General features: G+C 37.5%; 1 protein-coding gene across 4 annotated transcripts in view; it reads right to left on the bottom strand.

The window, feature by feature from the left end:
* Positions 1-398: 398 nt before the first annotated feature.
* Positions 399-19251, bottom strand: part of LOC136025020 (DNA repair protein complementing XP-C cells homolog) — a 37331-nt gene continuing 18478 nt past the window's right edge. For all 4 annotated transcript variants that reach the window (XM_065700650.1, XM_065700651.1, XM_065700649.1 and 1 more), the window contains exons 4-8: positions 18293-18534; positions 17500-17725; positions 14944-15115; positions 6415-6569; positions 399-728 (exon numbers count right to left, since the gene is read on the bottom strand). In XM_065700650.1, the coding sequence (XP_065556722.1) occupies positions 585-728; positions 6415-6569; positions 14944-15115; positions 17500-17725; positions 18293-18534 (939 nt within the window). In that variant the 3' untranslated portion in view covers positions 399-584. The remainder of the gene's footprint in view (positions 729-6414; positions 6570-14943; positions 15116-17499; positions 17726-18292; positions 18535-19251) is intronic.

The following is a 19251-nucleotide window of genomic DNA, read 5'->3' as shown; positions in this document are numbered from 1 at the left end:
GTGACGCAAAAAAAAGAGATCCGACTACTTAACTGTATGCCAATATGAAACTTCGTTATTCAAAAGTACTCTGTAATTTCAAAGAATTTTTCATTTAAACGGTCCCCTTCTAAAAACGTTGATTTTCACTAATGAGCAAGGTTTGAATATTGACAAGAAGGGTCAAATTAATGTACATAGGTTTTAAACTAAAGACATTGTCTGAAAGATATTAAGTTAAATAATCCGTGTACTGTAATCTACCCGGATGTATTGACTAATGACACCTGTAAAGCCACTAGACACCTTCTTTCTGATTTATACTTATTTAAAACAGAGTATTTACAGTGTTTTTCCGTACAGTCTAGTAGCTTCAATTTCAACAGAAACTAATAAATGGTATTATAAGGCCAATACGATTGTCTATAAGTATTTTTACTGAACAATGGTATAAAAAACATGCAATCGCTTATATAACTCTATTTATTTTACTAGAGACACGTGTGAGGATACTAATTCTAATATTTATCATCACCCGTGGCTTATTAAAGTAACTTCTTTTTAAATTTTTTAGGAAACTTTTGTGTCTCATTCTGATACAGCAATTAGGAGTTTATTGTGTTCTTCTTCAGATTATATTTTTCATTGAGCCTCTCTCGAATCAACACTCCTCTAATCAATCTTCTCCAATTTCCAAATACTCGTTTATCCCTCTTCTCTTTTTCTTTCTTCTCCGTCTCAAGTTCAGCCTGAAAATAAAAACGTGAGCACTGATTTGACTGGGAGAGATGTAAACTCAAAAAGGGAAAAACAAAAGACTATCTTCGTACATTTTGGTATCGAAAGTATGCCAATAAAGCTTACCGAACCACGAAAAATATCTTTACACAGATACGTTACATAGCCGAAAGAACATGTTACCATCAAACTTTTCATTCAAATGCTTGGCTAACCCACTGAATATACCCGTAGAGGTGCCCAGTTGCACCAGGGATTATATTCAACAGATCAAGATGACAATGACTATATTTTGCTGATTTTTTCATAGTCGTGGAGATAAATTGGACTAAGTCAAGAAAAATAAACTAACTTTCGAGATATAAGCTCCCAAGTTAAGAGACAAATCAGGAGTTGATGAGACGAACATGCAACAAAGTATAGACTAAAGGCTGAAAACAATACAACAAAATAGATCGAGTTGCTCGGTGTCGGGTCCATCTGCTATCCGCACGGCGTACCTATTACGTGACATAGAGTTCATCCAGAAAAGAACAACAAGGATTATGCTCCGAAACCGCGATTTACCCAATGATCAAGCCCCCGCGAAACTGAATTTGTGCTTGATACTTACTGTGCAATAATAACGCACGCCCTGCGATGCATTGAAAATGATCTTGTTCCTATCCGTCGGATGAGATTAGGTTGTGAGTTTTCCAACTGGACACGAAATTTTAATCTGGTTACGGCATCCATTCACGTAAGGTCGCCAATGCAGATCGCTTGTGGACATCCCCGCAAAGGTATTATTAATGCTATTAGACTGGAGTCTAAGTGCAATTTGTGAAATATTTGTCAAAACACCAATCTGATCTTATTGATAATTATTTTCAATTTTTCATATACAACCCACAGCAAGTGCAGAAGTATATCAAGAAGGGAAAGAGTGAAAAACTTTGAAAATTCTCTAGTATCTCTATTATATTGAAAACTCTCTCTTTCAGCACAAAACTTCACACCGCATCACTGGGTGCTCTAAGGATAATATCACCGCAGAGCAGATAGGTTGTATCCTGGTCAGGAGAAAATGGCGAAGCTATATTCAAGATGCCCGTGGCTTTAAAGGATCCAGAGGGCCTGTACTGGATCCAGAGCAGGCAGCGATCATACCCTCGTGGGAGCAAAGATCCTTTTCCACCTTAGCACAAGGAAAAAGCAGGCACCAAGGTAGACTGAACATCACAAAACTGGATTCTGATCACATGAAACATGAGTTTTGCCTTCAGCTCCAAAACAGATTCGATGCCCTACTGATGTGCAAGATGCCAAAGAATTGTGGTTTCAGTGTAAAACTTAAAATACTAAAGTTCCTTTCGATATGCTTGGCCACTCCTGCGCCTCTAAAAAGAGCTGTATTTTTAAATTATCCCTAGAGTTGATCCTAGAGTTGACGTCAAGGACCCTTAGCAAGGAGTTTAACTGAGCTTAACTAAGCTTAACTGAGGAAACGCACCAAGCAAAGCATAAAGAAAGACCGTACCCTCACTGGGAAGATGTCGCTCATACATAGAAAACACAGCGCGAAACCACGATTCTAGATGTACATATCAAATTCTTACAGAAGCTACTGGAAAGAAGTCCTCTGTGCCTAATTCTATCAAAGATAAACAAGGCAATACCATAACCGATTGTGCCCAAAAAGTTCAGTGATGGAAAATACATTTTAGGCAACTCCTAAACCCCAATGTAAACGCGGATATAGAAGTGGAAAACATGCCACACTCGGTCTCGAAGGAGCCGCACTGTATAAACATGGTCTCCGCCAGACCTTGACGAAATTATCGATGATATTTGAAACATCAAATGACACAAGTCTCCTGGTAAGAACGGTATTCCGTCTAAGATTTACAAAGTATCCCCCCCCCCTCTTCCGCCTAATTACAAGCAAGCTACTGCCGTTATTTAGAGAAATATGGAAAACCAAATGACTGGAAAATTTCAGTCATCCTCCCCTTTTACAAAAAAGATGAAAAGACAGAGTGTGTTAATTATAGGGGGGATATCTCTCATAGACATTCCAGTCAAATTATTTACCACCATTCTACTATGTAGATTCCTATCAGCCGGAGATAAGCGAACACGGGAAAACCAGTCCAGATTCCGGTCCAGTAGAGGATGCTCGGATTAGATTTTTGTCCTTCGCTTGATCATGCAGCAATGCGAAAGGTACAACCTCTCCCTTATCGACATATTCATAGACTATGTTGCCGCCTTTCATTCATTTGAACGAAAATCCTTGTAGAAGATTCTCCTTGAAGATGGCATGTCACAAGAATTTTTTGACATATTGGAAGCTTATTACGAAGGATGTGTATCCCGATATAAAGCCTATGGGGAAGAGTCATCATTGTTTGACGTGGAGTGGTGATGAAACAAGGCTGTGTACTGTAACCGGTTCTCTTTAATTATTGTATCGATTGGATCCTCCGCCATGCCCTACGAGGATTTGAAGAAATAGTAGTTGGTAAAAATGTCAATGTGACGGACCTTGAATACGCTGACGACGGAATCCTTTTTGTGCCGGACCCAAACTCAGCACAGCAAATGCTTGCCGAAGTGGCACATTTCTCAGCCTACCTCGGCCTATATAAACGCAAAGAAAACAAAAGTTCTTGGTTTGAACATCGCAGACTATCAACTAACCCCTAAAAGGCCCCGTTTCAAAAGGTTGATAGTTTTATTTATCTGGGATTAGAGGTGGATTCAAAGGGAGGATGATCAAGATGTCAACAGAAAAATATCTAAACCTCAATCAATTTTCGCTCAGCTTTGCAAACATCTCTGGGTCCGTTGAGAACTTAGCTTGCGAACAAAGATAAGCATATTTAAGTTGACAGTGAGGTCAGTCCACCTCTCGTGGCCCGTCAAAGCACCTCACGGACGTGCTCGACAGGCTTTTGACCACCATTGCCTACGTTCAATTTTACGCTTCCGGACGGCAGATCAGACTTTAAACGAAAATATCCACCGACATTGTTTCAACATCGACGAGATCTCAAGTGTCATCAAACTCCGCTGGCTTGGACACATTTTGCGTCACCCCAAAGAACGCCTCATTAAACATATACTTCTCGTTGAATCCTTATCAGCATGGTGTAGAAGAAAAGGAGGACAATTTAAAAATTGGTGGCCGCTCTTTAGGCATGATTTGGAGCCTGTTGGAGGTTTCCTTATATTCAGCCACAAATTTTCAGATCTGGTGAAGAGGGCCTACATTATATTCTTTTTCGATGAAAAGATTTTTCATCTATAAGAGGGATTTTCCTTGAAAACAAAGATTATAAGCTACTTGTTTTAATGCTATCTGATATATAGCCCATGGCATTCCGTAATTCTACGTGTAAAAAAAAATTGAATAGAATAAAGACACCAAGCGTTAAATTGGAAAGTTGATGTTACTGGTACCCATGACTAATGATGTCCCTCGTTTTAATCTTGTGCACGTTCATTCTACTAAATAGCATATTTAATGGCACCAGACTCATAATGAATGCCCAATATACCGCTAGTTTAATTACAAGATTTTATGCATCTGCTGAATCTTAACTTAAATGAATCGACATAAGGCACTGACGGAATTATAACCGAAATAAGACCCTTTCCGACTTACGTTCAGGAGCGATGAAAACTGTTTTTCAAGTAATAAAAGAGTACTTGACTTATTCCAAATGGTTCTCTGTCTAGAACCAAGATATTGACATTACGTTCAAGTAATCAGAACCAGCTGTGTGCCTACATGTTTGTTTTGTTAACCTGAGAAAAGACGAGACTAAGAGAGAAATATTCTCCAGCTGAAAAGGAGGTGAGTTGATCATGGTTGCAGCGGTAGCTGTAATCTAGCAAAGGACGAACCCCAACCCATAGTAACCAATCATTAAAAACACATTTTAAAAAACTAGCAAATGAGAAAAAATTGCCACTTGTAGCTGATTGAGGAATGTAAATAGATAAACAGGCACTTCTGAGGCACATCAAACCTTACATTTAAAAGTAGTAAACAAGAGCTAAGAGCTCATATGGCACTTGTGACGAGGCCAGACGAGCCAGGAGCTCATATGGTTTGAGCTATGGCAAAATTCTTATTTAGTCTTATTTTAAATAGATTGATTTAAAAGGAAAATCGGAGGCTTAATGCCGGTCGGGATTTAAAATAAGAGCTCTGAGTCACGGGGTCCTTCTAAATATCAAAATTCAGTAAGATCTGATCACCCACTCGTGAGTTATAAATACCTCATTTTTTCCTCTCCCTTCAGCCCCCCCAGATGGTCTAATCGGGGAAAACGACTTTATCAAGTCAATTTGTGCAGCTCCCGGACACACCTACCAATTTTCATCGTCCTAGCACGTCCAGAAGCACCAAACTCACCAAAGCACTGAACCCCACCCCCTAACTCCCCCAAAGAGAGTGGATCCACTACGGTTACGTCAATCACGTATCTACGACATTTGCTTATTCTACCTCATCCCGATTTCTCTACTCTAAGCGTTTTCCAAGATTTCCGGCTCCCCCTCCAACTCCCCCCAATGTCAACAGATCTGGTCGGGATTTGAAATAAGAGCTTTGAGACATGAGTTCCTTCTAAATATCAAATTTCATTAAGATCTGGTCACCCGTTCTTAAGTTAAAAATACCTCAATTTTTCTAATTTTGCAAATTAGAAACACCCTCCAGCTCCTCCAAAATGAACAGATCCGTTCCAATTATGCCAATCACGTATCTACAGCTTGTGCTTATTCTTCCCATCAAGTTTAATCGCGATCTCTCCACTCTAAGCGCTTTCCTAGATTTATGTTTCCCCTCTCCTACCCCCATGTCCCCGGATCCGATTCGAATTGAAAATGGAGCATCTGAGCCATAAGATCCTTCTATATATCAAGTGAATACCCATATTCACCCATTTGTAAGATACCTCAATTTTCACGTTTGCCAAGAATTCCTGTTTCCCCCTCTAACTCCCCCCAAAGTCACGGGATCTGGTCGGGATTTAAAAAAAGAGCTCTAAAGCACAAGATACTTCTAAATATCAAATCCCATTAAGATCTGATCACTCGTTCGTAAGTTACAAATACCTCATTTTTTCTATTTTTCCAAATTACACCCCCCCCCCCAAATCCACCAAAGAGAGCGGATCCAGTCCGGTTATGTCAGCCACGTAACTTGGACATGTTTTTATTCTTCCCACCAAGTTTCATCCTAATCTATCACGTATAAGCTGAAAAAATTGTCTGTTCATATTCAATCTAAACTCTAGCATAAAAAAAAGTGAAATGAGCACACACAAACCCAACATAGATAGTTAGTGAATTTTTGTGTGAGCTATCTGTTTTTATGGGCTTAGAAATCCACCCTTAAGTTTTTAACAGACTTTCTCGAGAAAATCCTGCTTTAAAAATACACCCTTTCCCTGAGGACCTTTGAAAACCCTTAGATCCCCCCCTGCTCCAACGGAGGAGGAGCAACCTTCATGATTTTTCTTCTGTTTAAAATTCAGCCTCCTTCTCGCCCTCCCTCCCCCACAAAAAAATCTGCATACTTAAGCTTCGACTACAAACTGCGATACAAAGTAAAAACATACAAAGTGAGAAAACAAGGATAATACGATGAAAGAAAGCAAGAGAGAGAGATAGAAAGAGGAGGGGGAAGATGTAAAAGCTTACCGCCTGCCAAGCATCCAAAAGGGTATCCCGGTGTTCTTCGCAAATGATCCAACCATCAAATACTGGATGCGATGAGCCACCATGATAGTCCCACCCAATCATGGCTGGCGCACAGTCAATTCCAAGCTTTTTGGCAACTCTATTCAACAGAGGCACTAAAAAATACAAAGAAATTAAGCATAACAGAAAAAAAATCGGAGTAGTTTTTCTGTTTTTCCTGACACCCAATCAATGTTATCATTTCAAAAAACATACCATGCATACACCATAATACTTATTACTCTGCCCCAAAACATAGAGCCCATCATTTTTTCAGATTTATTTGATGGCGAGAATCATTTTGGTTCCAGAAACATATAGTACGTGAAATGCAATATAACTATATATTTTGCACAAGTATACAGCTCATCTTCCCTATCTTTTAAATGTTTCTTAGTCTCAATAACCCAATAATTGACGAGCCAAAGCTGCAAACCCATTACGCAAAGCATGAAGATGATCTAATTGCCTAAATATTACCCCCCCCCCCCAAAAAAAAAAGAATTATCTGTTCTTACGATTCATTTTGTCAGAAGAACGAATTGACTCAAGGAAAAATTTCTTAGTGTCAGATGCATATCTTATACCAGTAATATATATCCCTTCATTCGTGAAGATGATTCTTATTTAATTTCTTTTGTTTAGAGTCTCTCATTTATTTTGATCCATAAAAACAACGACCAAGAAAAGGGTAAAAATCCAGATCTTGCGTCCATGGGAAAATGGTCTTTTGTTGGGATTCTAAATTATTCTTTATATTATTCCTTGAGAGTTTGTTGGCAAAGCAGAAACACGACTCAAAGAAACTAAAATTTGCCAGAATGGCTTCAGTTGACCCTATCTAACATAAAGTATATGATAGATAGATAGATAAGATTTTATTTTCACCAAAATTTTCATGGCACTGCCAAATTTCTTATGGTATAGTCACATTAAAAAGCGACGTAAAATAAAAAACAAAACACATCAATCCTCCTGACTTTCGTTATACATTTTTACAAAGCTAGGTATAAAACTCTTCGCTAACCGCTGGTGGGCACAGCGTACCGGCTAAAGTTTGTCGACAGGCACTGCCACCCTGCGCGGGAGTCGTTTTGTTGTGGATTGAGGGGGGAAAGGGTTTTGTGGATTGGGTGGATCAAAGATTTTCGTCCGAAATCCATGCAGAGTTTCTCTCTTCTTTTTTCCAGAGTTTGTATTTTAAACTTTGTCAACAGCTCTTCATACGACATTTCTGCCTGCTTCGAAACTATCATTAGAGCTCTTTTCTGAACTCTTTCGAGCCTGGCGCTTTGCTCAGCCGTCAGTCCAGAATGCCATACAGGAGCTGCATATTCCAGAATTGGGCGAATAAAAGATGTAAATATTCGGAGGAGGTGATCTGGAGGGACGCTATGTTATGATATAAGCTTGAGCATCTGCAGCCCAGCATTACCCCTTTTTACTAGACTAGTTGTGTTAGCTTCCCATTATAAATCGCTGGTTATAATAACTCCCAAGAGTTTAATCTTACTGACTTTAAGAGAATCAGAGATAGTTGGTCGGAAATTAGGTTCAGAAGAATTTAAAAATTAAATAGTTAAAATAGAAGATTTACTGTCATATTTGAATCGGAAGCTTTAGTCTTCACATTATCAATTAAAATGTGAAGACTAAAGCTTCCGATTCAAATATAAGACCTACTTCAGCTCAAACACTATAGATTCTAAGTCAATGGCAAGCACACCCTTCTTTTGACCCTAAAAAATAATTCTACACTGGTTTCCAGATTCATCAATCCAGCGTGAATTCTAAATTCTCCTTTAAAATCAACGGTACAGAAACAAGAGAAGGACAAAATCAAAGTCTTATTCTTGGAACACCATACTACAAAAGTTGTTCCTGTTGAAAATTATATCTTTAACGATTTTACAACTTTATTGTGGACAAAAAATCTTCTTGCTAAGATCTTTTGTAACGGGGAGAGAAAGTAAAGATGTTAATATAGAAGTAACTTATCAAATGTTGGCCAGAAATAATTATGAATTAAATTGCTGTCTGAAAAAAAAAAAAAAACTAAATCCAGACAGCAAGGTAAATCAGAATTTCGTTTGATGCCGACCTATTTGTTTCACACCCACAGGGTTTTTGCTGTAAACAAACAAATTGGTTACGTGATCTGCTGTCTTTTTTAACCACAGTAATTTTTTGTTATTGCTTTCATACAGTGGTGTATTCAGGATTCCCCCCCCCCCAAAAAAAAACATTATTTAATTAAATTTAACCTGTCCCCTTATACATTAATCCGTCATAATTTCCTCCCGAAGTTGCTTAAAACATCGTCAGTATCCACCTTGGCACTGGAAATGATAGACATATGTCCAGACTGTTTAATCTACCCACTCCTGTCTGATTCCGGAGGTATGTTTTGAGCTGCTTTAGCATACTAAATGAACGGATCTACAGATGCCGTTGGTAACAGCGAGAATACAATCAAAGTGAATGTACAGTTGAAAAAAAAAAAAAAAAAACAGTTGTGACACGCACCACCAGTGTTTCCGAAACTTTATCAGAATGACGAGACTCACCTATAGACGTGCAATTGGCTAGCCATACAGTGAACTCAGTAAGGGGGCAGCTCTCAGAGGAATAAAATTGCTTATATTGTTACATTTTCGTCACAAACTTGGCTAAAACAGACACAACAATAAAATAAGAAAATTGAACTTGATATGCTATAACTCGGTGGTTGATAAATCTCGTATCGATTTTTCAGGTAGCAGCTCAAGGTAGGGAGACAAGTCAAAGTCTTTTCAAAAAAGAGAAGTTTCCGAAGAGGAGAATCGTCGATGTTGGCGCATTGGTATTGAGGCAGGTATCCTAACACTTTCAGCTGGCTGGACTCCAACTGTTCCAACCGGACATGCTACTTCCTTCATCAAAGCCAATTCCAACAAAATTGTTCATGACTAATCCAAACTCGAAGCAGAGTCTAATAATCTACTTTACAAGACCTATGCCAGTCAAGTCATTCGCAGTGTCGAAACGCAAAAAAACTTTCTTCTAGTTGATAATCGTCACAGAAACAGACAAGAGCAAGTTGTTGTTTCGAAGTTACTTCACTCATTTCATCAGCTAATATCGAAAAACACTTAGCAATTTTCATCCTATTCAAAATTGCGTCCCGAATGACTGGGCCTACATTATTATCGATATCATTCTGCCCTTGAGGAGATACATTTTTTGCACTATCAGAGGATGATTCGAAATACTTCCACAATTTTGTGTTTTCACAATCCATCATCAATTGCAACGGCCCTCTGAATACCCCTTTATTTTCAGTACTTTTTGTAAGGAAATTACTTTTTTCATGAAAACCACAAAATAGAATAGGCTGGACAATTGGTCTCAACATATCTCGGTTTTTAATCCTTTCTTCGTAATCTTGCAAATTCAATTGCTGGTCAATTGGAAGGTCTTTTTCTTCTTATATTTCGATAAACATCATAGATTTTTTACTGCAGTAAGATGATAGTGTCTTTCATCATGATGTTTGATGTCAGCGAGAGCATCTTTAAGGTCAGTACATGGCTTCAAAACTAAGCATCCAGGCGTCTCATGTGAGTCTACTGGTCTCAGATTTGGCAAACAGAAAGCAATGTTTATACATGTACCTTTTTTTGAAGGGTTGAACACCAACAATGGACACTTTTGGAGCCATGTACTTAGAAAACGACGACACTCTAGTACTATACCCTCGACATTCCGGTTAACTACGTCACATAATTCAAAGTCTTTCCTAGTTTCTAGTGACTACACATTAAGTCCAACTTTCGAGGCAAGGTAATTATGGGTACAGTGACTGATGTGTCTTCTGAATGTTATACATGAAAGAGATGATTAATGCTTTGGCTTAGAAATTATTCTTATCTCTTAAACAAGTTCACTTGAAAAGTTGGTTTTGTTCACAAGTTTTTGAACTAAAGCATTTAAATGTTTTCAGAGATTGAAACACAAAATAGAAGATTTTCAATCGAGTTACCAATAAGTGTTACGTTTTCGTGTGGCTCTGTTAATCAACATTGGTAATTTTTTTTTTTATTCAAAACGGCCACAGGCCTTCCTACCTTTATGCTAATTTGAAGTTTTTTTTAACTCAAGAGTTTTGGCACCTTTCTTCTCAGACCCTGACCAAAACGACCCGATTCATATTCTTACGTTTTATTGAAATTTAATCGCATCTCATCGCCTCAACGTCCGAAATCGGTTTTCAATTCTTGTAACCTTCACGGCTGCATAATTGTTAGTTATGTTTTATATTTTATTTGACTATTACGCTAATTCCAAAAGGATACGGAAGAACTGACATCAGTCACCATTCTCCTTTCTTTGAAGACCCTAGGAGAAAGGCTTGACTTACTTTGACTTAACAGTCTTGCTCAGCAGGTCGGCAGTGTAGAGGGAACTAGTTGATAGCGCCGCCAGTCTTCTCCATGTTGTTCTGTCCCGGGCTAGTGATGGGGCCTCGTTTGGGAAGATGCTGCGGCTGAGGAGTCATTGGTTTATGACATCGGCCCAGCTGATGCGCGGTCTTCCTCTAGGACGTCACCAGCCATTTTTCGAGGGGACACAAAATACAACTATGGTTGTCCAATAATTCATTCCTGGATACCTTGGCTCATCAGTAAAAATCATGCGAGCTGTTTTTTTTTTTTCAGTCTGAGTTATAAGATTAGAAAGTTGGTAATTATAAAGCAGCCACTGTAACTCAAATTCTTGTATCCATCTTCATTTCACCCTATCTTTCCCAGGAAATTAAAAACCCTACCCTTTCTATGGGTTTTGAATTCGAGGAAAAAAGACCAGTTAGACTATCAATATATTTGTTCCCTAAAACTACTAGGTAAACAAAAACTGAAAAAAAACTACTTCGCTGTGTAGCATAGCTTCTCTGATAGAGTTACAGACCTATGGCGGCCACCTTATAACTACAAGTTTTAAGAATTTCATGGCTTCTATGAGATGAATATTAAAGAAAGGTAATGCATTATTACGGTTATGATTTACAAGTAAACTATTCTATTAGAATTTTAAGTGAAATAAGATTGAGGTTTATAATAAGGTTAAAACCGTTGTTGGGGTTTTAATGTTGACCAGCATAGTTGACAATAATTGTAGCTCTACACCCTATAGAAAACTGATCTGAACGATTACCATCAACGCAATGCTTTTATAGGGCCCATTCGTTTCATTTATAATGTTTGATCTTTCTCAGACATTTAAAAACGTGAAAAAAGGAAAATGTTGTATAAAGCTGCGATTAAAAGGGACATTCATTATTAATCCCTTTAACTAAAATGGTTTTGCCAGGAATGAGATAAGCCAAGTACCTTCTACCCTTGCCTCAACAACTGAAACAGTAGAGGTCAAAGCACCATCTTCATACATCAAGCGAAGTTTTTAAAGAAAAAAATTATGAAGAGGTTGTCGACAGTTTCTTTTCGTCATTAAGATAGCAATGAATACAATAAGTGTGAAATAAGACTTGCCGGAGACTCAAGCGAAGAGATGGAATGACCAAGGGAATGACAATTTTCAGTTATGAAAGCAAGAGAGATCTTAGAAGTGCAGGATCTAGAACTAGACAGATTTATAAAAGATCTGTAAAGGGGAGAAATCTTATTGCTACGCAGTACTTTCAATGTATTATCGAAGTACACAACAAAGAATCAAGGGGACTGTTGAGAGCAAGACATTAAACTTTTAAAATAATTTCTTAGAGAATTTCGTGGGTGGGGGGGGGCTCTTCCCTTCTAAATGCACCACTGCGTTTCATAATATTGTAGGTTCTTTTTTTAAAATCGGCCTCTCTTTTACTCTTCAGCGCATAGCTAAGGAGCACATAATCTTAAATGCATGCCTGCCAACATTGCTCAAGATCTAGCATTGTTTTATATCAGTATACAAATTGAACCCTCAGAGAATTGGCGCAAACCAGTGGCATTGATACACAATTTTGGTGGAGGAACAGGAAAGATGTCCTGGACACGAGCAGGTTCACCGACGACCAATTTTGTGATGCTCAAAAACAATCCGTAGCGCTGAGAACAAGCCTTTTCAAAACTAATAACATCAAGCCTAGCAGAAATATCTCAACACTACTGTCACACGTCAGAAGATATATCCCATTTTCAAACAGTTCGTGGTGACGAACAGTAAGTAAGGATTGACCCCGCTCAATAGTAACCGAAAATCTAAAAGCCAGAATTTTGATACCAATAAATATATCAGTTTCACTAAGTTTACTATTGCTCATAAAAGGTTACAAGCCAGAGAAAATCTGCCAGACCTTTGAGAAAGGGGAAAACACCCTCTAAAAGTCATAGAATCTTAACGAAAATCACACAATCAGATGCACCGCATCAGAGAACCCTGCTATAGAGGTTTCAAGCGCCTATCTAAAAAATGTAGAATTTAGTATTTTTTTTTTCCAGAAGAACGATCACGGATGCGTGTTTATTTATTGTTTTTTTTTTTGCTTGTTTTTTTCTTCCCAGGGGTGAATGTATCGACCCAGTGGTCCTAGAATATCATGAGAGGGTTCATTCAAATGGAAATTAAAAGCTCTAGTGCCCTTTTTAAGTAACCAAAAAATTGGAGCGCAACTGGGCCCCCTTCCACGCTCCATTTTTTCTCAAGGTCATCCAATCAAAATTTTGAGATAGCCATTTCGTTCAGCATAGTTGAAAGGCCGAATAACTATGCCTTTGCGGATATTATGACCCTCCCACAGTCCCTAGGGAAAAGTCTTTAAGTTACAAAATTTGCCCATTATACGTATGGTTTTTGTTATTGGGAAGTATGCATATATTTTTCGGGGGAGAGGTGGAATTGTCTGCTGGTGGTATTTTCCACGGGGATAATTTCCAGGGAGAGGGAAATTTCAAGGGGGTTATTTCCAGGGGAAATTTTACACTGGAAGAATTTGTCTGAATTCCTATACGAAATTATTCTTATGTCTTGCTTCCTCATTGCCGACTCAATTTTACGCGTGTAGTTGTTAAGGGTAAATATTCACCAGAATTGAATTATCTAGAGAATAAGTCCTCGGGGAGGAGGGATTTTTCCGTGGAGGAGTAGCCAGATTTCCCGGAATTAAAAAAAAATTAATCAGAAACTAAATTTAAAAAATATACGTTTTTCAACTGGAAGTACGAAGCAACATTAAAACTTAAAACGAACAGAAATTATTACGTATATGCGAGGGTTTACTCCTCCAAACCACCTCGCTCTTTACGCTAAAGTTTGAATTCTGTCCCAATTCTTTAAGAACAACACCTGAAATACAATGTTCGAAGCTTTTTTTTAAGTATTAAAAAACTTTAGCGTAAAGAATAAGGTGGTTTGGAGGAGTTATCCCCCCTCATATACGGAATAATTTTTGTTTTAAATTTTAAAGTTGCTCCTTACTTTCAGTTGAAAAAACTTGTTTGTTTTTTTGTTTAAATTTAATCAAAATAAAGAATCCGGTTGTTGATGTTTGTGTTCCACGTCAAATTTACTAGAAGAAGTCAATTCTATAAAAAGCACTGTTTGGGAAATTTAGCGTTGAATCGTCACGCATTCATGATACAATCTATCTATTGCACAACATTTATAATTACTATTTATAATTATTTAAGATTTTTCGGGAATGAGGTATTACCCTTTAGAAGGTTCTCTAGTGAATCTTTCCTTCTTGTTTAATTTTCGGTAAAGGCATATTTGCTTCATAGTAGAAAGGACAAACGAGTCAATATTTCAATATCCCTAGCATAAAGACTGAACAATAAATGAGGCCTCATAAATAAGCGAGAAAATCAAATCAACGTTTTTTCAACTTCTTTTATCGTACAAACAAAAAAACTGTTCCAACAGAAAAGCTTGAAAAGCTTATTTTGGCTTTTCCGTGGAATTAAGTAGAATAACAAAACTTAATACCACCTCTGATTCTGCTTTCTACGTCCTATCGCTAGATCGACTCCTAACTTTATATACGATCAAGGATATGCTCCAAAAACAAAGATTCATACAAAAATATAACATAGCGTTTTTCCTATCGTACAATAAATGATGTTTTATTCACTAGTTTAATCAATTTCATTCTAAAATCCGCTTAAAAACATTCTCCACAGTCAGTACCACTCCTCGGGTAGGTGGCATCTGGGTAAAAAAATAAACTCAGCATCCCCTCAAATAAAAATTACGCTAACTAGCAAATGACTAACGCAATCACCTCTGCAGTGTCTCGCAGCCAGGGCACCCGGAGTAGCTTGCTCTAATAAGTTAAACTCCTTTGTATGACCTTGTCCACATTCGAGAACATAGGTATATTCTGGGATTTTTGCAACAAGCTTTTGAACTGGTAAAGCAAACCCTGCAATGATTTGTTTTTTTCTGAATATCCCCGGTTACTGTATTAATATAGTCGAATTGACTTCTGAACAATCCAAATGATGTTGATTATCTTACTTTGGGGCAAATGAACACAGCCACTAGGAATCATGGTCGGTTTGTACAATTCAACATTTCCGTATTCATTGCGAGGAACTTTCCCATCAACAGCTACCGGAGGAACGTAATCTTCGGTCTGCCAAACTCCAAAAACCTCTAAAGGCTTGTCAGTAATGGTTTTTTGTAGGACCTGGAAATTGACGTCAATTTACGCTTTAACTGTAGTAATAGGAAGATAGGCTCAAAATATGAGAATACACACTAAAAAATAAAGAAGAATCAGATAGAGAAGCTAATTCAAACAGGCAGCAAAAAGGCAGATCCCCCGAACCCCAAGACTGGTCCAAATGAACCCCTTATCCTGGAAAAACTTTAAAAATAATAACCTAAAAATTCACATTTTTACGTTTTGACCCCCTCCCCCAGCTTGGGGAAAGCATCTGATCCATCCCAGGGATCCAACCTGTCGGTATCTATGGTCACCAGCACCACCAGGAAACTTCCTAAAAGGAGAGGGGGCGGGGCAGTTCCCACCAGGAGCTTTATTTTACTAAGATTTAAATAGGAATCTGTCTCATTTTCCTATTTTATACGTACTTTTTATTTGTATTCTTGTCTACCCGTAGATAAATTTCGTTAAGCATCCTTTACACCAGAAGTAGATATGCCCCTAAAGTAGTAACTAAAGGAATCTAACTAGGGAGATCCATCAGACAAACCTTACTGAAGATCCACCAGAGGAAAGGTTTTCTTTCTCTTCTCTAAAAATGTGAGATACATAAGTGGTTTGGGGAAGAGCGGCGCTATGAAAACATAAACATTATTGGTCCGGCTATTTTATTGATTGGGCTGTGACATTCGTATGTTACATAATCAAAATCATAACTTTAAAACTTCCTCAGCCCTAGGTGTCCGTTTTTTCGTATGTTAAAAAAGAATGGGAAGTCAACATCTATTATGCTTTAACCTGCTTTTGGAACAAGTTGGGTTTTAGTGGTTAGCTCAGACAACACGCTTAAACAGGTCTGAATTATAATTTATGCTCAAGCTTGCCTTTCTTTATTTTTTTTTCTTTGTGCTTTTTGTAAAACCAAAATTCAAATAAGCAGCTTTCTGTTCTAAATGAATACAATCTATCCAGACGACATTATAGTAAGATATTGTATGGGCATGTTAAGAAATTTAAGGGAAATACTTAGTCTGGACTTGTGCCATTTAAAGATTGAAACTCGGCCTCAATTAGGGATAAGAAAGTGCTCAAAAGAGAACATTTTGAGAATGTTTTAAACCGTGTTGAAGTTATAAGAATTTATGCAGAAAATAGTATAAAAAAAAACTTCACCTATATAGAAGTGAAGGAAGATTTATTCTACGAGATCTGTTAGAGACACTAATAAAGGAATCGAAAAAAAACAATGAGGCCTCGGGTAGTGTTAGCGTGGTAATTGAGTTTTAGAAATATGGTGGCTGAAAAGTTAGAGGAAAATTAGTGAAGATTATGAATATAATTTTGGAAAATGGGAAGTACCTCGTGATTTTAGGAAAACATTTAATTAGGCTTATTTACAAGAAAAGTGATAAGAATGACGGTTGTAATTACAGGAACATTATGTTGCTTATTAGACTAAGCAGTGCTGTAGATAAAGTTTTAAGGGAACAACAGTATGCTTTTTGGAAGGGGAGAGGATGTGATGACCAAATTTTGACTCTGAGACTAATAATTGAGAAGCGTCCAGATCATGAGACCCTTTTAGTCCTCAAGTTAACAGATTATGAAGGGGTATTTGATTCAGCTAATACAAAAGCTTTTGTGAAACTTATATCATTGTATGTTATACCAGTTTAGTATATTAAAGAGAATATTGTTACGTAATTGGATAATGTTGCTGTGGTTAAGGCACGAAGTAAGGTTAGTAGCTGGCTTGGTATTGAATCATTAATTACGAAGTGTTGTGTCCCATCCCCCTTTATAAGGATTTTTTGGTTGACTTTATCCCAAGGAACACAGCAAAAGCTACGGGAGAGCATCTCCCATATTTAGATATTCAGATGCAGATGGTTACAGAGCCCTAGATAAAAATATTAGTGATACGAATGAATTTCATGTTTGAGAATTCAGGATGTAGGAATGGGTTTGAAAATTAATTTAGGAAGACTAATTCACTTAGGCTAATCTAAAAGGCGATGTTGGGTAACGAGAAAATCTATCAAGTGGATAGCTTCACTTATCTAAGCGGTATTATTAGTGTAAAAAAGCAAAATGAATGGTAGCCAAACGAAAGTAGGCTGTCTCCGAATAGGGTGGGAGGAGGCCACAAGAAACAATTTAGAGAAATTAAGACTTCATGAGAGGGGTGAAGAGTGAAGCTTTGAAAAGATTGGGGTGGAGGAGCGTGTACAACTGTTTTATTCTCAGGCAGCTTGGTGAAGCAGTGAGTTTTTTGTAGTGTGCTAGTATTAGTCTTCAATTAACACCCCTCGCAAAATCTATGCCGGACTTTTCTTAGGAGTAAAAATATATTCTTGAGACTAAATTTGTCAATTAAAACTTAATTATAAATCAGTTAAACTCACCTTATCCCACTTAGGTCTCGCCTTGACAATTTTATATGGCTTCTCCCCCACTCTAACTACTTTTGCTTGCCTAATCCAAGTTTCTCTGGAGTGAAGCGTGTACACAGAGTCTCGAGGAAAGATAGGTTCTCCACGTATATATCCCATCGGAGCAATAGTTGAAGGATATATTGCTTCAAACTTCAAAAGATGCCTTTTAAGAGCATAGAGTGGGTGACTTTTCAACCTTAAAAAGAGATGAATTTTCATGAACTTAGCACCAGCAAATATACTGAACATAGTAAAGAAGGAGAAAGAGAAAAACAAAAAATAGGGTAAGTTAAGTCAGCAAGTTGAAGACGAAACAATGAATACCGAAATAAACATAGGGAAAAACAAAGTAAGTTAGGTTCATCAGATCTTCCTTGGGGCAGGCTCTACAGGCCAATCTTGGCAGACTTCTAATGCACAGGCACGGGAATAAAGCTATAAATACAGTATGGGTAACATAGTAAATTCAAGTTTCTCCAATTGAAAACTAAAAAACCTACAAAGGAAACTACTTTACATTCTCAGCTAAAACCAACAGGTGCGTAAACACTTATTTCGAAAGGTCAAAAATTAAAATGCGGAACAAATGGGCGGATTATGTAGAAAATTTAGAAACTATATGAACATTTTCAGACTATTGAGATTTTAGATGAAAGGAGGGGGTATAGACCCGAAAGCCCCCACTCTCCGTTTGCTCCTACCTGGGTTCTAGGGTGTTTAATTCGATTCACTCTAAAAATAAATCCGTGGTCAAGAAGCTTACTCTGATATAGATGAAGGAATTGGTTTCTCCATGAGCATCTTCTTTATTTCAGCGTCTTCTTTCCTGCTTCTCGCGCTTTCAGCTTCTTTGTACGGTGATAATGTCTCTTCAAGCCATGCTTCATCTATTCTGCGTTTTCTTATTTGGGTGAGCCAATCAGAGGCATAACGCGGCGTCACTTCTTTCAAAGACCCGTTAGAGTTGAAAGCCAGAACATACTGAACAGGCTGCGTGGCTCTTGACTAATATATAAAAGGAAACAAACTTCAAAAGAAAAGAATATAATTCACCTCAAATTGCAATTTCAATCCCGCCTTAAATAAATTATATTGTATTTACCTTACAAAATATTTCGGATACATATTATATATTTACCTTGATTAAACACGCAATATGATCAAACCAATCGATATTCTATGAAGCTTTGCGCCCTTGGAAGCTAGCAACTAAGGTTCGCAAGATACGATTTAGATAGTTTTGCTTGTTTAGACAATATTTTAGAAAATACTACAATTAAAATATTTTAGGGTCAAAATAGTGACTTTGCTCCACGATATACAAATGACGAAATTAATTTTTAACTGATTTAGTTGAATAGAGATAAAACTTGAGAAGTTCAGACAAGATTTTTTAATATACAATCGAAATATTTAGACCTTTTTTTCCAATGTTGGAAAAACCATGCAAACTTCTTTTTTGTCTTTATTTTTGGTACTTGTGACTCACTATACTTGTGATTGCAGTAGGAACAGGGGTTTTCTGCCACACCCAAAATCTGAATGAGATATTAAGCGCGTATTCGTCCAATAATTTATTTTGTTGTCTGATTGTATGACAGAAAAACAGTGATTTACTCACGGGTCGAAAGCCTAGTAGGGCGCTTGATTAGATGGTCAAAAAGCCCATGAGTTATAATAATGCAGGCATTGCAAATAGCTGTATAGAAATAGAATGATCAA

The sequence above is a fragment of the Artemia franciscana genome, chromosome 3 (assembly GCF_032884065.1).
Source record: "Artemia franciscana chromosome 3, ASM3288406v1, whole genome shotgun sequence".
NCBI lineage: Eukaryota > Metazoa > Arthropoda > Branchiopoda > Anostraca > Artemiidae > Artemia > Artemia franciscana.
Note: the sequence above shows the minus strand (reverse complement) of the source record. Positions and strands in the feature narration are given on the sequence as shown.